General features: G+C 43.4%; 1 protein-coding gene across 1 annotated transcript in view; it reads right to left on the bottom strand.

The window, feature by feature from the left end:
- cep89 (centrosomal protein 89) overlaps nt 1–23,260 on the bottom strand; it is a 101,335-nt gene that overhangs the window by 2,632 nt on the left and 75,443 nt on the right. The window contains exon 19 of the mRNA XM_078284295.1: nt 18,870–19,018. Within this exon, the coding sequence (XP_078140421.1) occupies nt 18,870–19,018 (149 nt within the window). The remainder of the gene's footprint in view (nt 1–18,869; nt 19,019–23,260) is intronic.

The raw sequence follows: 23,260 nt of genomic DNA, 5'->3' as shown, positions 1-23,260 counted from the left end.
TGTTTTGCATGAAAGCTGTGACGTTGACGTCACAATGGTCCATTTTGAGGTATCTGCCATTTGAACAAGAGGCTCTCTGCAGCTGGTCATACAAGGAACCGGACGTTTGGTTGCAAGATAGAGCTTGTGCCCTTTCTGGAGGGGTCACCCAAAAACTGGCGGAAAGACAGTCTTCCATCCGTTGTTGCAACTTCCAAATTGGTTGGTACTGGCACATCATCATCATATGTTTCTCCAGGATCCAGGGTTTGGCTGTTGCCGATGTTAGGAACCACTGCCTGGATTACACATACACTGTGTTCGGTTTCGGTTGTTGTTGGCAAGCTGGTCTTGGAGTGTTTACGTGAACTTTTTGCCCACTACTGTCCCTGTAATAAGAAGAGGGTGGAGCAACCCGATCCGCCGCTAGTCAAAACTACTTGCCATTCCTTCTTCTGTGCTTCAAGAGCATTTTCTCAAATGTTTTGTACACAGCTGCTTCACATATGGATATTACTTCCCTAGCTGACATGTCAGATAAGTTACCATGATCCTAGTTTTCTCTATGCCATTCCCTGTCTTTTTGAGATCTATTACAGCAGACACAGTAGCTTGATCTTTGGCACAACCTATCACCCTGAGACCCATCGCATTTTCAATTTGTTGAAGGCCCTAGTGGCAAGTTTGTGCAACTGGAGACTAGTCATTGTTCATGTGTTCATCTGCACCTACGCATAGGTGGAGGCTAGTCGCTGGATACAGATTGCGAACAAAGAGTTGCTTGAATGACTTGTCTTCCTCCATTCCTGGCTCATTCTTATTACGATAGTATGTTTTGACATTCAGTGAAGCTGTTACTGTAAGCATAATGTTCCAGTGCTTATTACTACACATGCAGTTCACTAAATCATTTCAAAATTAATTTTCAATCATGTCTTGTTACTTCCAATGACATTGCACAGGTTAGTAGCACTGTAACATCATCATTAATTATTTCAAGAAAGCTGTTTGGTTACTACACTGCTTTCAGTATAGTAACCAAAATATCTAATGGATTGATTATGAAGCAATGACAAAAAACAAATCCAAGGCACTCTTCTCTTACAAAAAACTTGCCTTTGCCAATTGCAATAGTACGCATGTGGAATGCCCTTGTTGATGCTTTTATGTTGGCCAAACAAAAAGGAGACTAAAAGACAGGTTGGCTGAACATCAAATGCCATCAGAACCACAAATGAGAACTACCTCATGCCCCATACATTATACAGAACTGCAAAATGATTCAAGTTAGGGTGTTGGAGGTGGTGCCCAGCGGCTTAAGATCACAAGATTGAAGGCTAATGTATATCCGGGTGTGAATGAAGAGTTTGACTGTACTCCTTTTCTATGATGTTAACTTACTGTATATGTGTTTCTGTTTTGGGGTTGTTATTTTTCGTTATGTTTTGATTTTGTGTAGGGATACTAGCGCTAGTAATTTCACTTTTAAAATTATGTGAATATTATGTTATGTATTGGATGTGAAGTTTCAATTTATGTGCTGTTAGGTGGACCAATTATTTTCCTTACTTTCTTACATACCTCCTTACTTTCCATGTGGTTTGTATTAATGTTGTTCATATATGCATGTACGGTTGTGTGTGTGTGTGTGTGTGTGTGCGTGTAAGAAGCAGACACAGAGGAAGTTGCGTGGCCAGTGAGTCATGACAGTAACACACTGTGTTGTTCAGCATAATGATGAGTGTGACTTTGTTGCAGAAGAGCTTAACCTGAACACACACACACACACACACACACACACACACATTCAGAGAGGAGGTACAAATTGTTTGAGTGAGGAAACTGAACTTGTTTTGATTGATGACATATAACAGTGTCTGATGGTGGATTCCTTTAAGCATTCTTAAATAACAGCGGCCATGAGCATTAGTAGGAATGAAATGTGTCTGTGTGTATGTGTATGTGTGTGTGTGTGTGTGTGTGTGTGTGTGTGTGTTGGCGCCAGTGTAAAGGTCAGTGCCATCTGTCAGACCACAAAGTGTTTAGAATTCAGCTGGTCACCACGCGGCGTACAGGTCAGCTCATCATGACAGACTGGAGCCAGTTACATTATTAACCCACTACTGGCCAAACAGAAGATTAAATACTTTAGTTACTATGCATCTATCCATCCATCTATCTACTCCTTAATCCATTCCACCCATTCACCTACCACACCTCCCTTCCTTTCTTCCCTGCTTTCCTCTTTCCTTAGTTGCATCCCTATTTCTTAAAGAACAGATTTACTCATCCGTTCATAACAACCTGCAGAAAAGCTCTTTGCACATTATTTTACCTGACTAGCGAGTCAGGCATCATTCCAAGGAAGAAGGAAAGGAGGTGAAGAAGGAGGAATCAAACTGACTGAGTTGAGCATTTGCTGCCATGGGAGAGCACTGGGGGTGGTGAGGAGACCAGGTCTGGTGAGTCGAGGGTTCATTCAGAGAGTTGGGGAGACTCTCTGAATGAACCCACTCTCTCTCTCTCACACACACACACACACACACGTACACACAGATGGCAACAAACAGACGGTTCATTCAGAGTGTTGGGGAGACTCTCTGAATGAACACACACACACACACACACACACAGACAGCTGCTTAGCTAGTGTCCATAGCCCACCCCCTTCGACTAGAGTTTATTAATGAACCATCAATTTGTTTCAAATCAATGTGTTTGACAGCTTTAAATTCCACTGACCTCAGCACTCCCATCCATATAGGTAAGATCATTTAAATAAAGCACAAAGAGTGCTTCCTCAGCAAACTAATTCACTAAGCTGAATGCAGGACGTAGTGGAACGTGGCTAAATGAAGCAGCGATCAATGGGCTCTGCCAGGGTGTTACGCTGCATTCAGGTCATATGGGAATAACTGTCACAATGACTTGAGTTTCTGTGGATTTGGTTGCTCCTGATCAGTTTTTTAACACATATATAGTGATGATACATTTGGTTCACAGGTGGTGCCTCTCTGAGCTGGGATAAGACAACAGAAATCAACTTCAGGACAAGACAAGGCCATTTCGTAGTAACCTGCTTAGTGAGAGCTCCAATAACATTTGAGTTTGGTCTGCTGAAAGTTCGTAAAATGAGTATGATGTGTTCAAAAGTCAGAAAAATATGTTTTCTACTGGGCCTGAAGCTTTCATTTTTAGCAAAAGTTTTTCTTATTTAACCTTGTGGAGGAATGTAAGCTTCACATTATTTGTGTCCCCAACACGTAATCTGTGTTTGAGTTCATGCTCATGTCACAAAATTTTATGAGCGTTGCAGTGAGGAAGCTGCTTTGAAAACCAAGCAGACTACCAGCCACCAGACACATGCTGGTAAATTATGACAATGTCTGGTAAGGTAGTCTACTCCACAGGTAACCAACCATCATTTGGAGTCCTATTCAAAACATCTCATTGGCTAAAAGTTTTTTTTAGTGTTTGCTGATGTAGATGTGATGATTCAAAATGTGATGTTGAAAATGAAACTTCCTTGGATAAGTAAAGGTTTGGAGAAAATGAGCTGGTTGAAATTTAAGAACAGCAGAGTAGCAGTGAAACCTCATTCTCCACCAAATCATTCTCCTACCAAATCAAGTTTTCACATCATATCATCCCTCATGCATAATGCATATGCTCAAAACGGATTGGCAAAAATAATGAGATAGAGAAGGAAAGCGAAAAATTAAATGCAAGTAATCACCCTCCGCTAGGCTATACTCCTCCCTGCCATTCCAGATCAGTCATTATTCTAAAAACATCAATTTACCAAAATAATTGCCTTTCACTGCTGTGTCTAAACACAAACACATGGGATCTGATTCCCCTGATTTCATCACCACTCAATACCACTGCATACCATTTAATCTCCAATCATTCCGCCAGATAGAAACATAACGCCGTGTTTCGGTGTATGTAATTAATGGTGTAATTAATTAATGCATTTGATGTGTTTTCTGGCTAATTTTAAACTTTCGGTTTTACATTCCTTTTTGCTCATATATAATCCTTTCATACACCATTCTCTCAAGGCTGGTCACACATGCAGGTTCCCATTACAGTTAGTTTCGCTTGTTTGTAAAAAAAAAATAAATAAATGAGGAACCAAGAACCAAGGAGGAACCAAGTAACAATCTCCAGTTTTACAAAGAGGGGGAAAGGAGGGGAAATGAGAATAGAAAAGAAATAGCTCAGAGCGTAATTACATCTGTACGCTGCTATTGTTGTATAATGGCTGCTGCATTAAAGCTCCTCTGTCATCTGCTCCTCAGCTGACACATCGGCAATGGAAGCAATTAACCGCCCTGTCTGGACACAGTTAGCTGCTTATTACAGTGGAGGCTGCAATGCCTACACCAGGCTGCATCCGCGTACTATAACAGAATATGCTGTGTATGTGTGTGTGTGTGTGTGTGTGTGTCTAGAATAGAATAACCCAGCGAGGCGACATGATGTAGACTTCTGTATTACAAGACAACTACAGGCTGATCTGTATGCACCCTACTGGTTTGGAGAGGATGAACACAGCTCAGGCTTCTGGCTCAGAGCTGGAGGGGAATGGTGCACATGAGTTCGATAGATACTGATGGCTCAGAGTTTAGTTGGATAGATGACTAAAAATCCACAGCAGTAGGGTTCAAGTCTTGGTGTGTATACGTGTGTGTGTGTGTGTGTGTGTGTGTGTGTGTGTGTGTGTGTGTGTATATGTACATTTGTGGCTGCCCTAGTCAGGGGATGACAAAATTGGAATAGCCAAAGCTCAGAGAGAGAGGGACCAACCTCGTAGCCAGATGGGAGGATCCTTCCTTACAAAGCATCCAAGAAATCGGAGACAGAGTTATATATTACCAGTCTAGCCTCTCCTGCCAGGAAACAGCCCAACAACTCACATCCTGCTCCAGAAATCTGCCCCGGATCTCCCTAACTACCCTCTCTGGGGCTGAAAACAAGAGCTACCGGGATTACGACCCTCCCTGGGCAGGCACTGTGACTCTAATGCTATGTTCACCTAAACAAAAGCCATACTAGTCGTCATCACAGGTCAACCACACCAAACCAGCAAATGACTAATTGGATGGAATGGAATATGACTGTATAATAAGCCTTGTCCTTTCTGATCACCCATACCGGTGATTTTGATAAACATGTCCTTTGATGCAAGAAAACGCAATTTTAATAGGATTGCGCGACTGTTCATTTTTTATTTCAGTGCAAAATGCTTGACAGAAATGAACAAATATAATTCACGCTGTAAATGAATAGGCAGACAAAGCAGGTAATTGGATTAGCTCAGCCAACCAACATTTGGCTGACTTTGTTTACGTAATCATTGGAATTGGAGGTATTTTGTTTAACTCTGAAACTTACTGTCAGAGTTTTTGATCCGAGGCCTGACAGGATGCGGCAGCTTAACGAGAGTCTGACATCTTATTTTAAGGTTGTAAAAGGTTTGTAATGTACACTTAATGTACACTAAAGCACAGCTGTATGTTGAGTTACAATGGACAAAGGAAAGTCCACTGTCACAAGGTTTCTGGGGTCGCATGGATGACAAGAGAGGACCGGCTTGGTGCACGAGCACAGTTTATTAAACAGAAGACTGAATTCAGCTGCTTCAGACTCTCAGTTCATTAGGCTTTTCAGTCCGGTGCTTGTGGCTGCTGGTCACAGTCTCACTGCCAAGGGCAAAAAAGTAAATCTTTAATTGGACTTATATATTGCAGGTGTGCACCACTGGTTGGCTGAGCCACACCTGCCTCTCCGCCTCCCTACCGATGCTCAACCTCACCCTGTCAAATGTAATGATAATAATAATTACTTTATTTATATAGCACCTTTAAAAATAGAGTTTACAAAGTGCTTTGACGATCAAAATAAAAGCAGAATACTCAAAATTCGAATTTAAAAAGCAATGAAACAATAATAAACAGGGATTCAATTCAGATAGGAGGACAGAGGTGGAAAAGAGCAGCATTCAAGTAAATAGCGGGACAACCGTAAGATGAAAACCAAAATAAACAGTAAGGATAAAATCAAATAAAAGTAAGATAAAAATTAAGATAAAAAGACAATAAAAGATGATAAAAAGACAAAAAAAAAGCTGATAAAAAGACAATAAAAAAGATGCCGATAAAAAGATAAAAAGACGTCATCACATAAAAGCCAGTCCATAAAAATGGTTTTAAGAAGTGATTTAAAAAGGGTCACTGATTGTGCTAGCCTTATCTCCTCAGGCAGGCCGTTACAAAGCCGAGGGGCCCTAGTTTTAAGCCTAGACTTTGTAACGGCCAGAAGGGCCCCGCACTGGCCCCCAGCCCAGTTAGGGCACACCATGCAGACTGATTTTGGCAGACTGAGTACACAGACAGCGAGGCAGTAAAACAGCTGGTTATAACTAACCGGTTTGTGGAGGTCTGGTCTAATGGAAACTGCAAATGTAGTTTCACAGCCAGTGAGAGCTGTGAAAATTGCATTTTAGTCATTTAAGCTGTTCAGAGAATCTAATGTGCCTCTCTATGCTTCCCTGCGACCATGAATTAATCTTGAGAAAAACATAATAATCCGTTCGGTGACTTTCTGTGAAAATACTTGTTTCCTTCAGTGATTTGGGCCAAACTCAAAGTCCTTCCTTCTCAGATTGAAGGCCCTCCCACCCAAACACACACAGACACACAAGCCCATTCTTTCCATCACCCGTGGCAACCACACTCATCATTGCATCCCATCAAGGGATGACAGAACAGAGAGAATATTGCTGCTATGAGGGATGGAAAAAGCTGCAGTGATAGAGTTGCAAGTGTGTGTGTGTGTGTGTGTGTGTGTGTGTGTCCTGTAGTGACCACTAAGCCACGTGGCTGCAGTCTGACCTGTAGGGCATGGTTCAGCAGCAAGCAACACTAACCCAAATCCCTCTCCATTATGGCTACACCTTCACTAGACTACAGCCGTCTCAGGATTTACTCTGAACAACTCCCTGCTCGCCATGCAGGCCCTGCCAGCCCAGACACCAGCATTATTCAGTGTTATTCTAAGCGGGACGGTTCATGAGGCGAGTCTGGCTGCGAGATAGCTGCAGGGAACAGCACTAGTTAGACAATCAGACCTTAATTATCTCTTCAAGAAATACTTCACGTCCCCCTCTCCCATAGCTGGGGAGAGGTGTGTCATTTCAGGACAGCTACGACTGTGATAGTTCTGCTACTGGAAATTTAGACACCAGGGCTGCAGATCCTGGGTATTATTGATTGAAAGCACATTTTATTATGTGATCAGTTTTCTGTGTAACATTTGTACATGCCATCTGCTTTACTAAATAGAATCTGGCCATTCTCAGTTGATTTCCTTTGCACAGAGCACCATAAGAATCCAACATTTTTCAGATTTTTGTTACCTGTAACTTAGCCCCCAGAGTGATGGAACTTGCTGTTAAGCAAGAGTGGTTTGCCAAATGAAAAATCTGAAATCTGACTGTGCTCAATCTCAAATCTCATTTTAACCAAAAATGAAAGGCAGTAAGGACGCTACCTTTAAACATTAAATCAATAGCTGCTTAGTGGCTGAGGGATTGGTCCATCCACTGGGACTCAACATGGCCTGGCCTGCACTGGGATGAAGGTGCTGCAGCGTTGGATTTAGTCTACATATACACTGATAATACATGTGTAAACTATAACAAATGCGCTTTTGTTCTGTGATATTTTCATGATGGAAACATTTTCAGTGAATCAGTGAATCTGACTTGCAATGTAATTGGAGTTGTAATACTATAATCAATAAATACAGTATATCTAATCTGTTTAGTTTCAATAGGCTTGAGCAATGGCATCCTGGTGTGGGTTGCAGCAACAGAAATGGATTATGGGTTCAGTGTGATTCTGGCCTTGGCTTGTGCTGTGTGAGCTGAGTGCTGCTATCAGTCAAGTACAAACCAAGCCCACTTCTTGTATAAGCCATGACATGAACAAACGTTCCACAGAGAGGTGGGGGGGGGGGGGCAGTGGGGACACTACCACTACAACTACTATTGTAAAGGTCACTATAAAATCCTATCCATCACTGTCAACTTCATGGTTCTTTATAGTACTTTTCAAAAGATAAATTACAGAGTCATTACAGCCAGTCTGCAGATATGCCTTTCTTTCTGCCTCTAATGACAGCTACCAAAGAAGAAGAGACAATCAGCCATGGTCCTCTCTTGTCCTGTCTGCTGAGGAAATTAGACTCAGAACCACACCTGAATCTGCAGGGAAACCAAGGAAACATTAAGTGCTAAACACGCTAAAACACGTGTTTGTCTGCATTAATAAGCCCTGCTATTAATTATGCATGAGCTTCCAAGTGTGTATGTGATTAGAATAACATAATGTCAGCGATTTACACTGTATATTTCCCAGGCTGTGAACACAATAGAGACAGGCTGCACCAAACTGAACTCTAACAGACATGAGAGGAAGACTGAATTATAAAATCAAAGCTGCAGCAAAGCTGAAAACAATTCTTAATAAACACAACTTGACACACACATTGAAGAGATGGATTGCATTTTCAATGCATTCTAAACCCATTCTAAATGTATTCTAAACTCATTCTAAATGGATTCAACACATTCTAAATGGATTCAACACATTCTAAACCCATTCCAAACACATTTAGACCCGTTCTAAATACTGAACTGTATATTTTTAACACATTCCAAATCCATTATTTTTTTCTAAATCCATTCCAAATGCATTTAAACCCATTCTAAACACATTTTAAACCCACTTTAAATGCATTCTAAACTCATTCAAAATTAATTCTACACACATTCTAAACCTACTCTGAACATATTTAAACTCATTCTAAATACTGTGTATTCTAAACACATTCTAAACACATTCATTCTTTTTTCTAAACTCATTCTAAACCCTTTCTAAAAGCATTGCATATGGATTCTGGAGAGGCTTTTGATGCAGCCCGCTGACAGGTAACCATGGTCTCATTGCATCTCACAGCAAATGAGATGAAAGGGGAGGGATTCTTCAAAGTGCGAAGACAGTAGAGAATTTATTTCAGCTATATTTATGAAGATCACACTTTACTCATATGTTGAAGGTATCCAACAAGCGATCTGAGGGCTGAATCCCTCCTGAGCTAGTGGAAATCTGAGGCGAAGCCGTCTCCCTGGAGGCTACGCAGAACTCAGCAGGCAGGCTGCAATCACTACCTATTAGCCTCTCTGTTGACGGCGGGATGGACAGAATACAAAGCCGAGGATGAGAGAGAGAAAGGGAGAGAGAGACAGATTTTGCACTGTGTGGAGAAGAGAAGTTTGAATTCGGCCTAGCGGATCATTCGTCAACTGAACTCCTGAAGCTCCAGCTCACAGCAGGAGAACCGCTGGTGTCTCCAAATGATAATCAGGCTGGGAAATCACCACCAGCTAACACACTGATACGGGTACATTTTAGCTGTGGCTGGTAAGTTAGTCTATTCTAGCAGCTATCATTTGGTGGTCCTTTTCTATTCTAAAAACATAACTGGTTGGTGACTTCGGTAGGTTCATCTACTCTGCAGGTAACCGACCATCATTTGGAGTCCGATTCTATGCTAAATATTTAGATGAAGTAGCTGATGAATTCTGGCATATACCAGCCACTCTGGCCCATGTACAACCTAGGGCCATATGCACAACTAGAGTAAAGCAGACACACAGATAGGCAGCCAGATAGACAGGTATATGGAGGTAACACTGTAAATAATGTAGCTAAACTGCATATGTGTGTATGTTACATGAATTCAAACCGATGAAGTCAGTCTGCAATAGAAAGAACTGAAGCACCAGCAAGAGCTGAATATCATCAGCAGCAGGGATTGGCAACTGGAATAAAATCTATTTGAACAACATGGACACTTTGAACAACATGGTGGCCTCTGAAACACACAATGTTGCGGTTTTCGTAAATATGTAATGCAAATGATTGTATGTCAGAACTTAAGATATAGATGACTCCCGATTCAAAGAGATAAGAGTCTTGTCTTGTTAGTCACAAACTTACTGCCCTGGAAGGCATTATGAAGATGGCGAAAAAGGGACTTTGGTTTGGTCACTCTGGGCTTTAGTTGGCGGAGACGCACCCACATAGACATATCCAAAATCACATAAACCTCTTTTATGTATGTTATGCTCTCCAGTTTCAGATTTTAATGCGATTGAGGTAATAATGCCAGTAAGGCAGAGTCTGTACTGGGCTAGAATAAGGGGTGATTCTTATCAATATCTGCCAACCACAACTGCTTGTAGGATGTATACAGGCCTTCCCTCTCAGTTGATTAAATCCCAATAGCCATCTGAAGGCAGCAGGAACGTCCCATCTGTAGCTTCTAGTTTGAGCAATGTGATGCGCATTGTTAAAGCTCTGCGCAATTACGCAAACCTCATCCAATGTGGGTACCTTGATTAAATCTTGCGCAGCCAGCACAAGCTTGTGCAAACTTCTGTGCTTGTGTGCACAACAGACTGGTTGGCTATGACTCGTCAGGCTATTCCACACAGCTTTCAAGTTTATACAAGTTTATACATATGCAAATCATCAAGGGCATGAGTCCTAATCCAACTCCATTCACAACTGAGCTGCTGCGCCTCTGGTCACACAATTACCAAAAATCTGTTGGTCACACCTAAATGAGCTTGCACTGTAAGCTTACACCACTGCCTGCAACTGTGCCCTGATTCATGAAAATAGGGCCCTAAATGTGAACAACCAAATATATTTATCCAAACTTTATTTTTCTGTTTCTTAATTTTGTGCTTGAAGATGCAGGCCTAATTATGGAAAATAGAGTGGATATATCTTTTACTAGTATGTTTTTGTTCCTGCCTGGTTCAATTCTGCTTCACTGTCCATATTTCATATTGGTTAATTGTTATAAAACAACCAGAACAGAGGAAAGGCCCATTAAACCACTTAAATTTAACTTGCAGCATAATCTAGCATATTCTAGCATAATCATACAATTAATCAACAAAAAATTAATAGCATACAGTTAAAATTAAGATTTTCTTTCATGCATTTAATATATTTTAATAGGCTAAGTATGATCAAGACACTTCAGCACTGAAAGTTATATGCGGACAATTGCCACCAACGCCCTCTTCTGAGCCAGGAAAAACATTTGGTAAAGCTGGTGTGTTGGTGTGTGTGGTTTGGTAAAGCTGGTCTGGGTGTGTGTGTGGTTTGGTAAGGCTGTGTGTGTGGTTTGGTAAAGCTGGTGTGGTTATGTGTGTTGTTGTGTGTTTGGTGTGTGTGGTTTGGTAAAGCTGGTGTGGTTATGTGTGTTGTTGTGTGTTTGGTGTGTGTGGTTTGGTAAAGCTGATCTGGCTGTGTGGGTGTGGTTTGGTAAGGCTGTGTGCATGTGGCTTGGTAAAGCTGGTGTGGTTATGTGTGTTGTGTGTTTGGTGTGTGTCGTTTGGTAAAGCTGGTATGGTTGTGTGTCGTTTGTCATTAAGCTGTCCTCAGGGCAGAGCAGGACTGGAGCTGCTAACAATCTGATTAGCTGGCCTTCATTTGATAGCAGCAGGCAGCAGGCCCAGAGACCAAGCTAAAAACAGACATCCTAACAGGGGAATAGAGGGGAGGTGGCAGGTTGTTTCAGAAGGAACAAATCTACCAGTCTGGTGTCAATATTCATCTGAAGGACAGGAGCCAGAGACAGACTCGGTAACACTTTTCATCAGTATAAAGAAATCTATGCTATTGTTATAACCTAATAACAACACAACCGTATTTCCAATGTTAACACAAAACAGCATTTTGTTTTTCCACTTATGCATAGTCTGCATAATTTCAGTCATAATTAAAATTTAAATTCATTAATCCAATTTTGCATTTGCATTTTCTGGTACTATTATGCACATTCTCTGACAAATTCAAAATCCAAATGCAAAACCCATTTCACATTTCATTTTTCAAAGACCAACTTTTTGGTTAACTCTCTTCAAGTGTTAATTTGAAGCAATTTGTTGGATGCTTTTATCCAAAGTGCCTTACAGTACCATGAGTGCAGACATTTTTTTCATGGGTATCACAACCGACTTCTCTTAAAGAGACCTTGGTAGTGTGTCCACCAGAAACCTCTCTTTAAAGCAGTGAGTCCACCAGGAACCTCTCAGAGGGTAATTGCAGTTATTTTCAACCTGGGCCTTATTTCCCTATTTTTTGCTGTCATGACAACTGATTGTGTTCAAAATTGAATCACTGACTTCACTGTAGAGCTTGACGTAGCCTCAGTTCACTGGGAGTGCTGCTGTCCAATACACATGGGGCCACATAGGGCCAGCATAATCTCCAACAGTTCAGGCCCATTGACATAGGTCCTTCAGTCAATGTACCCATCCCCAAGAGGGGAAGACTCATCTTGTATCAAGAAAGCAGGATGGTGTTAATCACTTCGACTGCAATCTTTCCACCTGCTGGCTTCTCCACTCATGTTCCTTCTGCGGAGGTGCCCACGCTACAAACAGCTGCCACACAACCCCACCACGCACGCAGACTGACTATTTTTTTTTCAATTTCCTCATTAACGGTTTCACCCACCATTTTCACACAGGTATAGAAGTCATCCCTGACACTTCAGAATCAGAATCAGCTTTATTGGCCAAGTATGTACACATACAAAGAATTTGACTCCGGTTTTTCGTTGCTCTCAATGTAAATAAAATAAATATACAGCTACAAACAAGGACAACAAGATGAACAGAGGTAAACCTAAACATTTAACTACTATGTACAAATATGCATATATATAAAAAAGTATACATATATATATATATATATATATATATATATATATATATATACATATGTAAACAACCCTAGGACAATAGTGCAATGGTGCAGAGTGCAAAGATGCTGGAATAAATATGGAGTTGTTGGTGTAACAGGTTACATTATATACATGAGGTATTACACATTACATACATTATACACACATTATATACACAATCAGATATTGTATAGATGATGATGATGGGGGAGGAGCAGCAGGAGGAAATCCCTGGTCTGGGCCTTTCAGTCCTGCTGGGGGCGTAATTATATACATGAGGTAAGTGTTACAGGTTTATTGCACAGGGATAGTTTCTGACACTGTATGACTGATTTAAGTGTTCATCAGAGTGATGGCCTGTGGGAAGAAACTGTTCTTGTGTCTGGTTGTTTTGGCGTACAGTGTTCTGTAGCGCTTACCAGAGGGGAGGAGTTGGAACAGGTTGTGTCCAGGGTGTGATGGGTCTGCAGTGATCTTTCCTGCCCGTTTCCTGACTCTGGAGATGTATAAGTCCTGAATGGAGGGCAGGTTGGCACCAATGATTTTTTCTGCTGTCCTGACTGTCCTTTGTAGTCTGTTCCTGTCCTGTTTGGTGGCCGATCCAAACCAGACAGTGATGGATGTGCAGAGAACAGACTGGATTATTGCAGAGTAGAACTGGATCAGCAGCTCCTGAGGCAGGTTGAACTTCCTGAGCTGGCGTAGGAAGTACATCCTCTGCTGGGCCTTTTTGATGAGTGTGACTATGTTGGACGCCCACTTTAGGTCCTGGGAGATCGTGGATCCCAGAAACCTGAAGGTTTCCACAGCAGACACGGTGCTGTTGAGTATGGTGAGGGGGGGCAGTGTTGGGGGGCTCCTCCTGAAGTCCACTGTCATCTCCACAGTTTTGAGCTTGTTCAACTCCAGGTTGTTATGACCACACCAGAGGGCCAGCTGTTCATCCTCCCATCTGTATGCAGACTCGTCACCATCTCGGATGAGGCCGATGACCGTTGTGTCGTCTGCAAACTTCAGGAGTTTGACAGATGGGTCTCCTGAGGTGCAGTCGTTTGTGTAGAGGGAGAAGAGCAGAGGGGAGAGCACACATCCCTGGGGGGCGCCAGTGCTGATTGTCCGGGTGCTGGATGTGATTTTCCCCAGCCTCACCTGCTGCCTCCTGTCTGTCAGGAAGTCTGTGATCCACTGACAGGTGGAGACTGGCACAGCGAGCTGGGTGAGTTTGGAGCGGATTTCTGGTATGATGTTGTTGAACGCAGAGCTGAAGTCCACAAACAGGAGCCTTGCGTATGTCCCTGGGGAGTCGAGGTGTTGCAGGATGTAGTGCAGTCCCGTGTTGACTGCATCATCCACTGACCTGTTTGCCCGGTAGGCAAACTGCAGGGGGTCCAGCAGGCAGCCTGTGATGTCTTTCAGGTGGGCCAATACCAGTCTCTCGAAGGATTTCATGACCACAGACGTCAGGGCGACGGGCCTGTAGTCATTTAATCCTGTGATAGAGGGTTTCTTGGGGACCGGGATGATTGTGGAGCGTTTGAAGCAGGAGGGGACTTCACACAGCTCCAGTGATCTGTTGAAGATCTGTGTAAAGATGGGGGCTAGCTGGTCAGCACAGACTTTCAGGCAGGAGGGTGACACGCCGTCTGGGCCTGGTGCCTTCCTGGTCTTCTGTCTCTGAAAGAGCTTACTCACATCCTCTTCACAGATCCTGAGTGCAGGTGGGGGATCAGTGGGGAGGGGTGAGGGGGTGGCAGGGGGTGCAGATGGTTGTTTGATGTGGTCGGAGTGGGTGTGGGGTGTGAATGTGGGCTTATCAAACCTGCTGTAAAACACATTCAGGTCGCCGGCCAGTTGAAGGTTCTCCCCAGTGTGGGGGGATGGTCTCCTGTAGTTGGTGATTTCCTGCAGGCCTCTCCACACGCCGGGTCGTTGGCTGAAAACCTGTTTTCCAGCTTTTCAGTGTAGCACCTCTTTGCTACTCTGATCTCTTTCGTCAGTGTGTTTCTGGCCTGGTTGTACAGGATTCTGTCCCCACTTCTGTAGGCCTCCTCCTTGGCCTGGCGAAGCTGCCTGAGTTTTGCAGTAAACCAGGGTTTGTTGTTATTGTATGTGCAGAAGGTTTTAGTCAGCACACACATGTCCTCACAAAAACTGATGTAAGATGTTACAGTGTCAGTGAGATCATCCAGGTCTGTAGCAGCAGCCTCAAAAACGCTCCAATCAGTGCAGTCAAAGCAGGCCTGTAACTCCAGCTTTGTCTCGTTGGTCCATCTCCTCACAGTCTTGACCACAGGCTTAGCAGATTTTAGTTTCTGCCTATAAGTCGGGAGAAGATGAACCAGACAGTGATCAGAGAGTCCCAAAGCTGCATGGGGGACAGAGCGATAGGTGTCCTTTAATACAGTATAGCAGTGGTCCAGTGTGTTTTTGTCCCTGGTGGGACACTTGATGTGCTGTCTGTATTTTGGCAGTTCGTGGCTGAGGTTTGCTCTGTTAAAGTCCCCAAGAACAATGAGCAGGGAGTCTCCTGCGGTGAATAAAACGGCTTACAATCTATGAAGATAGTCTCTAGGTGAGGGCTGCATGATTTCTTTAACACTGTGACATCTGTACACCAACCTTCGTTTATGTAGAAACAGATACTGCCTCCCCTCGTTTTCCCCGATAGCTCTGTTACACGGTCCGCTCGGAGAAGTCGGAAGCCCGGCAGATGGAGTGTGTTGTCCGGGATGTGCTCACCAAGCCGGGTTTCGGTGAAGCAGAGGGCGGCGGATCTGGAGAAGTCCGAGTTTATTCTGTTGAGAAGCAGCAGTTCGTCCATCTTGTTGGCCAGAGAGCAGACATTCGCCAGCTGTATAGACGGGAGCGCAGTTCGAAATACCCACTGTCACAGTTTAACGAGCGCTCTGGCTCGTTTCCCCCTTCGGCGTCTCCAGCAAATCCCATAGAGAGCTGCTGTTCCTCCAACTAAAAGTTCAGTAAAACATTCCGGTTGGGTGAAAGGCGGTGAAAAAGTTTGACCAGTGGATTGTCGGATGTTTAAAAGTTCCTCCCTGGTGAATGTGATCAAAGAGGGAGGGCTAAAAACTGAACAAATAAACAAAAACAGAAAAAGTACAAGAGAGCGCAGTACCGAGGCTGCCATCCGCGGCGCCATCTTGGATGGATCTCTTCTCACATCTGCCACAACCTCCAATCAGCCCTTGCCAAGCCCGACATTGTGAACACTCTGCTAGCCAAAGAGGTTAAAGAGGGATTCATGATAGGACCATTTGACAGCCCACCTTTCACAGTATTTTGGATTATTTTAACATTGCCACCAGAAGTCCAGATTTCTCCATGCAATATGCAACATTAAACACACCATCATCCTTATCTGTTGGAGCATTTGTTGGCCGCCTCACATTCAGTTGCAAAAGTAGCCCAAACATTTTCGACTCCCTCTCCAAAGCACTCTGCTGGATCCTCATCAACAACCACTAACTCCCTTACATACTCCACCTCCTCAATGACTTCCTCATCATCACTCCTCCATCTTCGCCCCCGTGCTATGGTCTCACCACCCTGACCAAAGTGTTTTCAGAACTGGGCATTCCTCTTTCCACTGAGAAAACAGAAGGACCCTCACCCTCTTTCCAAGCATCCTCCTATCAAACTACCTCCCAGCATGCAGATGCACAAAATGCCAGCTTCTTGCTCTTCTTGGTCACCTCAACTATGCCGCCTGCATCACTCCCCAAGGGAAATCCTTCCTGTCCAACCTTCTTGCAACGGCAGGCATAGTTCCATCTTTTCACAACTTTTTAACACTTTTGCAACACTTTTTCTTCCTGGAACGGTATTTCTTTTTTCTACAATGACCCGTCACCCGACCTGAAGACATCCAACTTTACACAGAGGCTGCCCCCTACATTGGCTTCGGCAAGTACTATGGAGGAAGATGGTTCGCTTCTGATTGGCCCCCAGAGTTTACATCTCTAGACCACAAGTCTCAATCTCCTTCCTCTGCACTCCATGAATTATCTTATTATCTTTATAGCCGCCATCCTTTGGGGCCCACGAATGGTCCAGGAAGTCCATACTCATACACTCAGACAACAGAGCGGTTGTGGACATTGTAAACAAAGGCTGATCACGTTCTCCGAACATTATGCAGTTTATGCGCAGACTCACTACAATATCAGCACACCACCAATTCATTATTCACGCAGCCCACATCACAACAGCATTGCTGATTCACCCTCTCGCTTCTCGTTTCAGAAATTCAGACTCTTGGCACCAGACTCAGACATTCATCCCACTCCGGTCCCACCGTTTTTAGCCAGGAACTTCAACTGACCCCACAGCTCAAAAACCTGGCCAACGCCTCCCAAGAAGCCATCCTCAACAGCCTTGCCCTGCCAGGCTTGCCCTGACAGGCTGGAATTGCTTCAAGACCTTCCATACTACATACCAGCTACCATTCCCCTCTTTCGATGTCATGTCTATTTGTAATTTTATCACCCACGCTCTTCCACCCTGAAAATACGCTCCTCTACTACCCAGGTCTACATAATGGGAGTCAGCCTCTTTCGTCAAATTAGTCACCAGGAGTCCTTGTTCATCTATTTATGTTTCCATGCTAATCAAAGGTTTACAGAAGCAAGAACCACCTCTCACAACAAGGTGCTTACCACTCCCGATCTTCTCTGCCTTTGTATTCAAACCCTGCGATTGGGGTATTCCTCCCCCATGGCCGGCTCGTCGATGGAGTCTATGTTCCTCCCAGCCTTCTTCGGCTTCTTGAGATGTTCCGAATTCGCCCCAACCTCGTCTACCTAAGATTGTTCTCGTCACCACAGCTTATCCGACATCACCATCCACACATTCAACTGTCTCATCTTCACCCCCAAGTGCAGTAAATCAGACCAACCTCAACTCCTATCTTAGTATGTTCGAGGATTTAGCCGACTTGTATGTCTTCCCCACTTCTCTTCTTTTCCTCAGGAACCATCAGGGGGCTAGATGGAGTCTTAGACTACTCTGCGGTAACCCCATACTGAGTCTCAACCTCCCTGGGTTCCTAAGCATTTGACCCCAATGGCCAGTTCATTCCCGGTGACCCCAATCAACCCTCATCCACCTCGACCCCTTCCACCCTCCGTCCAGTTCTCTGCAATCTACTATGCAACTTTTGTCCTCATTAAAACATTAATTGTTAACTCGCTGTAGCGTGGTCTTTGATAGTGCATTGCTTTTTGGGTTCAACTGTTGGATATTGTTGGCCCTGTATGTGTGTGTTGGACAGCAGTGCTCCCAGCAATGTGAAAAGATGTAAAGACGGTGTGTCCACCAGGAACATCTCTTTAAGGCAGCGTGTTCACAAGGAACTTCTCCTTCTTTTCCTCTTTAATTCCAATAGAAAGAAGGTGCTGCTTCATGTTCCTGACAACACTGAGAGCTAAGCATGTTTTTAGAAGTTAAATGTATTTCAGTTTTTAGCAGTGTCACACTTCAAATGGAGTTAGTCTCCTAGCAACAGCAGTGTTGTGTTATGATGTTGATGTGTTGTGCTAGTGTGCTGCTGTGTGTTGTAGTGTTGTTGTGTATTGTGTTATTTTGTTGCAATTTTGTGAATTGCATTATATTGTGTTGTTGTATATTGTTTTGTGTGGTGCTGTAATGCTGAAATCTAGATAATTCAATTTGAGGGAAACAATGAAAGCAGAAAGAGAAACACGATTAAGAGAAGGCTTAAAACTGATTTGTCTGTCTAGGCATCTCTCTCTGTCTCTAGTCAGTAATTGGTTTGTGTTGTTGGTGTGACCGACTCTGCTTCTCTCTCTCTCTCCTCGATCACACACACACACACACACACACACACACACACACACACACTCTCTGTTGCTGCTGCCTCCCCTCCCTCTCTTCTTTTTCAGTGACACGCACCATCTCTCCCTCTCATTCACACAATCTCTCACTTAACCTTTCTCTCGCTATCCTTCTCCTTCTCTCTCTGCCTGCCTCTTGCCATTTCTCCTCCCTCTCTCGCTCCTCCCTATCTCTCCTCCTACCGTTTGTACTGCAGTAGTCTCTCTTCAGCCTCCTGTCTTTCTCCTAGCAGCCTCTGCAGGTGAAGGATCTCCCTCCCGTAAGAAGCCGTCTTCCCCTCCGCTGCCTCCTCCAACGCTGCCAGTCTGGACGAAGCCTGCCTCCGGTACACCTGGACGACACGCACACACACGCACACACACACACATACACAGGGGAATGGAATTTAGAGTGTTGCAATGAAGGAGGTGGATTTACATGACGGGCAGTGCAGAGACAGCTGGAGTGGAGGAGGGAGAGTCACACACACCGGGACAAGGTAAGGAATGACACACACACCAAACACACACCAAACATTAACCTAGAGATAGTTAGTCTTCTGGAGAGGGGTCGGTGTGGGTGCATGAGTATTTCTGGTGTGTTGGGAGTGTGTGTGTGTGTGTGTGTGTGTGTGTGTGCATGTGTGTGCGCATGTGCCTGAGTGTGTGTGTGTGTGTGTGTGAGTGAATGCGTGTGTAGGCAACGGGTGTGTTCTCCAGTAGATAATAGTACTCTTGCAGATTGTGATATTTAAGTTTTGCATTAATGGATTAAAAGCTGTCAAGCTGCTGACAGCTCCAGCTAGTAGAGTAGCAACACTAAACACTAAATAAAGTAGTGCAGCGCACACATACGCACACATACACACACACATGCATTCACACACATAGATTGTTGTTATGTGGATTATTTTTATGCAATTGTATTTAGATGCTTTGGCAAAATAACATTCATGCCAACAAGCAAATTCAATTGATTGAAAGAGAGAGAGAGGGACATTAAGATAAACAGAGGAAAGACAAATCAGTGGAATGGAGAATAAATGAACAAAAATAGTGTGAGAGAGAGAGAGCAGGAGAGATAGAGGGAAACATAGTGAGACACAGATGGAGACCTACAGACAATTTGAGAGAGACAGCAGGGTAGATACAGTGTGTGTTGCTGTTCTGTTTGCTGCAGTGGGAGAAGATTTAGTGATGAGAAGAGCCAGGTCTATCCACTGACAGACAGTGTTTGTGCTTGCCTATGTCCAGCCTATTTATTTGTGTGTGTATGAGTTTGTGCTACATTTTACATTCTAGCCATCTGACTCTATCTGACTCTCTTATCTTGAGGGACTTCCACTGAGGTCAACAGTAGAATAAGCTTCAATTCCTAGATCACCGACATTACAAGCAACCACTGGCAAGGAGGTCAAGAGTCAGAGGTCACAGCACCAAGACAATAGATGGAATAAATATTCACGTCACCCTAGGATGGGAGCAGATGCCCTCTATGAAACGCTGATACAATACAGACACAATAATAATAAAAATAAAAATAAAATAAAAAAAAACACAAAAGTTTAATGCTTTGTCTTGGTTTCTGGCTCTTGAGAAGAGCATATGCTTAGTCTTAGAGTCATTGAGGACTAATCTGAGATCATTCAGGGATTTCTGAACACAGTCAAATGCAATTTGAAGATTTTTTACAGCTTGTTCTGCAGATGATGCACAGGCATAGAGAATTGTATCGTCAGCATAGAAGTGTAGTTTACAGTTCTTTACAGAGGCACCAATATCATTTATATATAATGTGAACAATGTTGGGCCTGAAATAGAACCCTGTGGTACACCATTCACTATTTCCAAAACCTGGGATTGCAAAGCCCTTGGCCTCTATGCGTTGTGTTCTTGCAGAGAGGTAGTCCTGAAACCAGTTACAGGCTGCTTCATCAAACCCTAAAGAGGACAGTCTATCCAAGAGTAACCTGTGATTTACTGTATCGAAAGCCTTTGATAGGTCCATAAACAAAGCTGCACAATGTTCCTTATTTGTAGACAAGAAATTCCGAAGCTGTGCATTAATAAGAGATTCCAATATCTTGGTTAGACAGGGAAGTTTAGAAATGGGACGGTAATTATTTAAGTCACTTGCATCACACCCTTTATGTAAAGGCCGATTTTAGGAATCAGGCCAACGGTGATTGTTAAATTAAAAATGTGTGTTAGAGGCTCAGCTATAAGGGGGGCAGCAAGCTGTAAAAGATACAGGTCTAACTGATTTGCGCCTGTAGAGCTTTTCATACATTTAAAAGAACACAGGGATTCCAAAACTTCATACTAGTTAATTAATGAAAGAGGAAACACTCCCTGAGGGAGAAACCAGGGGCACCTCCTCCTTTGTGTCAGCGACCCTATCATCTAGAGCCAATTGTGAATTAGGTCCTCCACTCAACTTATCAAATAGAGAGCCTGATTCAATAAAATGATGATTAAAAACATTACAAATCTCCCTCTCGTCATCCAGCATTATCTGCTGTGGGAGAGTGGCTGAGATACTGCCCTTAAGTGATTTAACCAATTTCCAGAACTTTGCTGAGTTGTTTCCACAATCAGACAAATTGTTCAGGTAGAAGGTAGACTTAGCCCTTTTCACCATGAATGTGCATTTAATTCTAAGATGTCTGAAAGTTTGCCGGTCCACAACACAACCAGTAGATCTGGCCAATGCCCATGCTTTGTACTTCTGCAAAATAAGATCACTTAATTCATGAGTAAACCAAGGGTTACATCTGTTCTTAATCCGTTGTCTCTTAAATGGGGCATGTTTGTTAAAAATAGACAAAAAATATTCCAGGGCCGGTTCAGCATCTGGAAAGAGAGCTGTAGAGGAGAGATCACTGTGATATAGGTCATGTAGAAGTGCTTGTTCATCAAAAGACCTCTTACAGATGAACTGTGGCCCTGACCTCTTCATTCTAATGTCTCCAATACAGCCAACTGGACAGTGATCACTGAAGTCTGTTGAAAACACACAGCTATGCAAATAATTGTGAGGCCTATTAGTGAGAATGAGATCTAACAAGGTGGAAGATTTTTCATATTTGGTCATGTGGGTTCTGTGATTAATTGGGTCAGATTTAACTCAGTGCATATACTGTATCCTTCAAGCCATCAGCTGCGCGAGACAACCAGTTCAGGTTAAAATATCCCATAATAACAACTTCTGAAGTGATCAAGGAAGATAAAAACTGTGTCAAACTATCCAGGGCAACAGAACTAGCAGTTCTCCCACAACCATGAGAGGGCAGCCTCTACCTAGTTCAACATGAATCGCCTGTAGTTCGAACTGACCTGGGACAGAAGTGGAGATCTTTACAGAACATTTAGATGGTTTCTCGCAAAAATCACTGAGTATGAGGTGAGGAAGCGCTGTTTGACTGACTGATAGACTGACTGACCTGAATGTGGCCCCTGATACACATCTTGTGCTGTGGGGAAAATAGCCTCCTTACACAAGTTTATTCCAGTTCCATTATTCAGTCTTCTGTATACATGTCTTATCTTTGCAGTCTGCGGAGTGGGGTAATGAGTGGAAAGTCTCTTTGCAACAGCTGATGTAAAATACTACCACTAAGGGACTCAAGGGGTCGCCAAAGTAATCAACTGTCAAATTATACTGGTAGTAGCTTTAAAGAGATAGTTTGGATTTTGGGGAATATGGCTATTTTTCCAGCCTACCCAGACTCAGATGGACTCGTGGATGCCTTTTTTATGTCTCTGCATGCAATATGAAGGTATGGGAATGGTTAGCTTAGCTCAATTGCTGGAAGTCTACGGGATTCTCTCACTCTCAAAAGTGAAATCGCCCACCACTATGACAAATAAATCGTATGGCTGGCTGGAACCTCAGTGCCCTCCAGTGGCATCGCCAGGGTCTTTCTTTCGGGCCTTCAACCCCGAATGTTTTGAGATTAGCCCTGAATATTTTTGATCAGGAAACATGAAGTGAAGTTTTATATTGTTCAAAATGTTTGTCACCTCTCCCCATCCACGCTCCATTATGAGCGCTGTCTACAGAGATCTGCCCTGCACAGAGTGTGGGGTAAATTGGATTTAGTAGTCAGAGCGGGCCGGTTATTTTACGTGAGCCGGCTTTAAAATCCAGCTTTGGGTGCATTGGGGTACAAGCCGGGACACAAATCGAGCTCACCTGTCTATGCTTGCTATGTGTGTGTGTTTGGTAGGGGGCTCTGCCAATCACTGTCATCGTGTAGTTTGAGTTGAACTAAAGGAAAACGTTATGGATGATTTTAATCGGTTGGTCCTAGTCTAGGTTAGAGGAGGCAAGGTAGAGCCAGGAAACACAATGTCAGAAAAAGACAAGACAGGTTATATGGAACTTCTTCACATTTTCAAAAGTGGAAGAAAGGTAGGATATGTTATAGGTTAGGTTAAAGTGATTGATTATCCATATCTGGAAACACAAAAATCAGGCAGCTGTGTGGTGGCGAGCTGACTAGCATAGCAGCCAGATGGACACTGGAGTGTTAGCTTGGACTGGCACTTGACTTGGCTGATAGCTTCATGGTTAGATGCCTACAAGCTACAGC

This window comes from Centroberyx gerrardi, chromosome 1 (assembly GCF_048128805.1).
Source record: "Centroberyx gerrardi isolate f3 chromosome 1, fCenGer3.hap1.cur.20231027, whole genome shotgun sequence".
Lineage (NCBI taxonomy): Eukaryota > Metazoa > Chordata > Actinopteri > Beryciformes > Berycidae > Centroberyx > Centroberyx gerrardi.
Note: the sequence above shows the minus strand (reverse complement) of the source record. Positions and strands in the feature narration are given on the sequence as shown.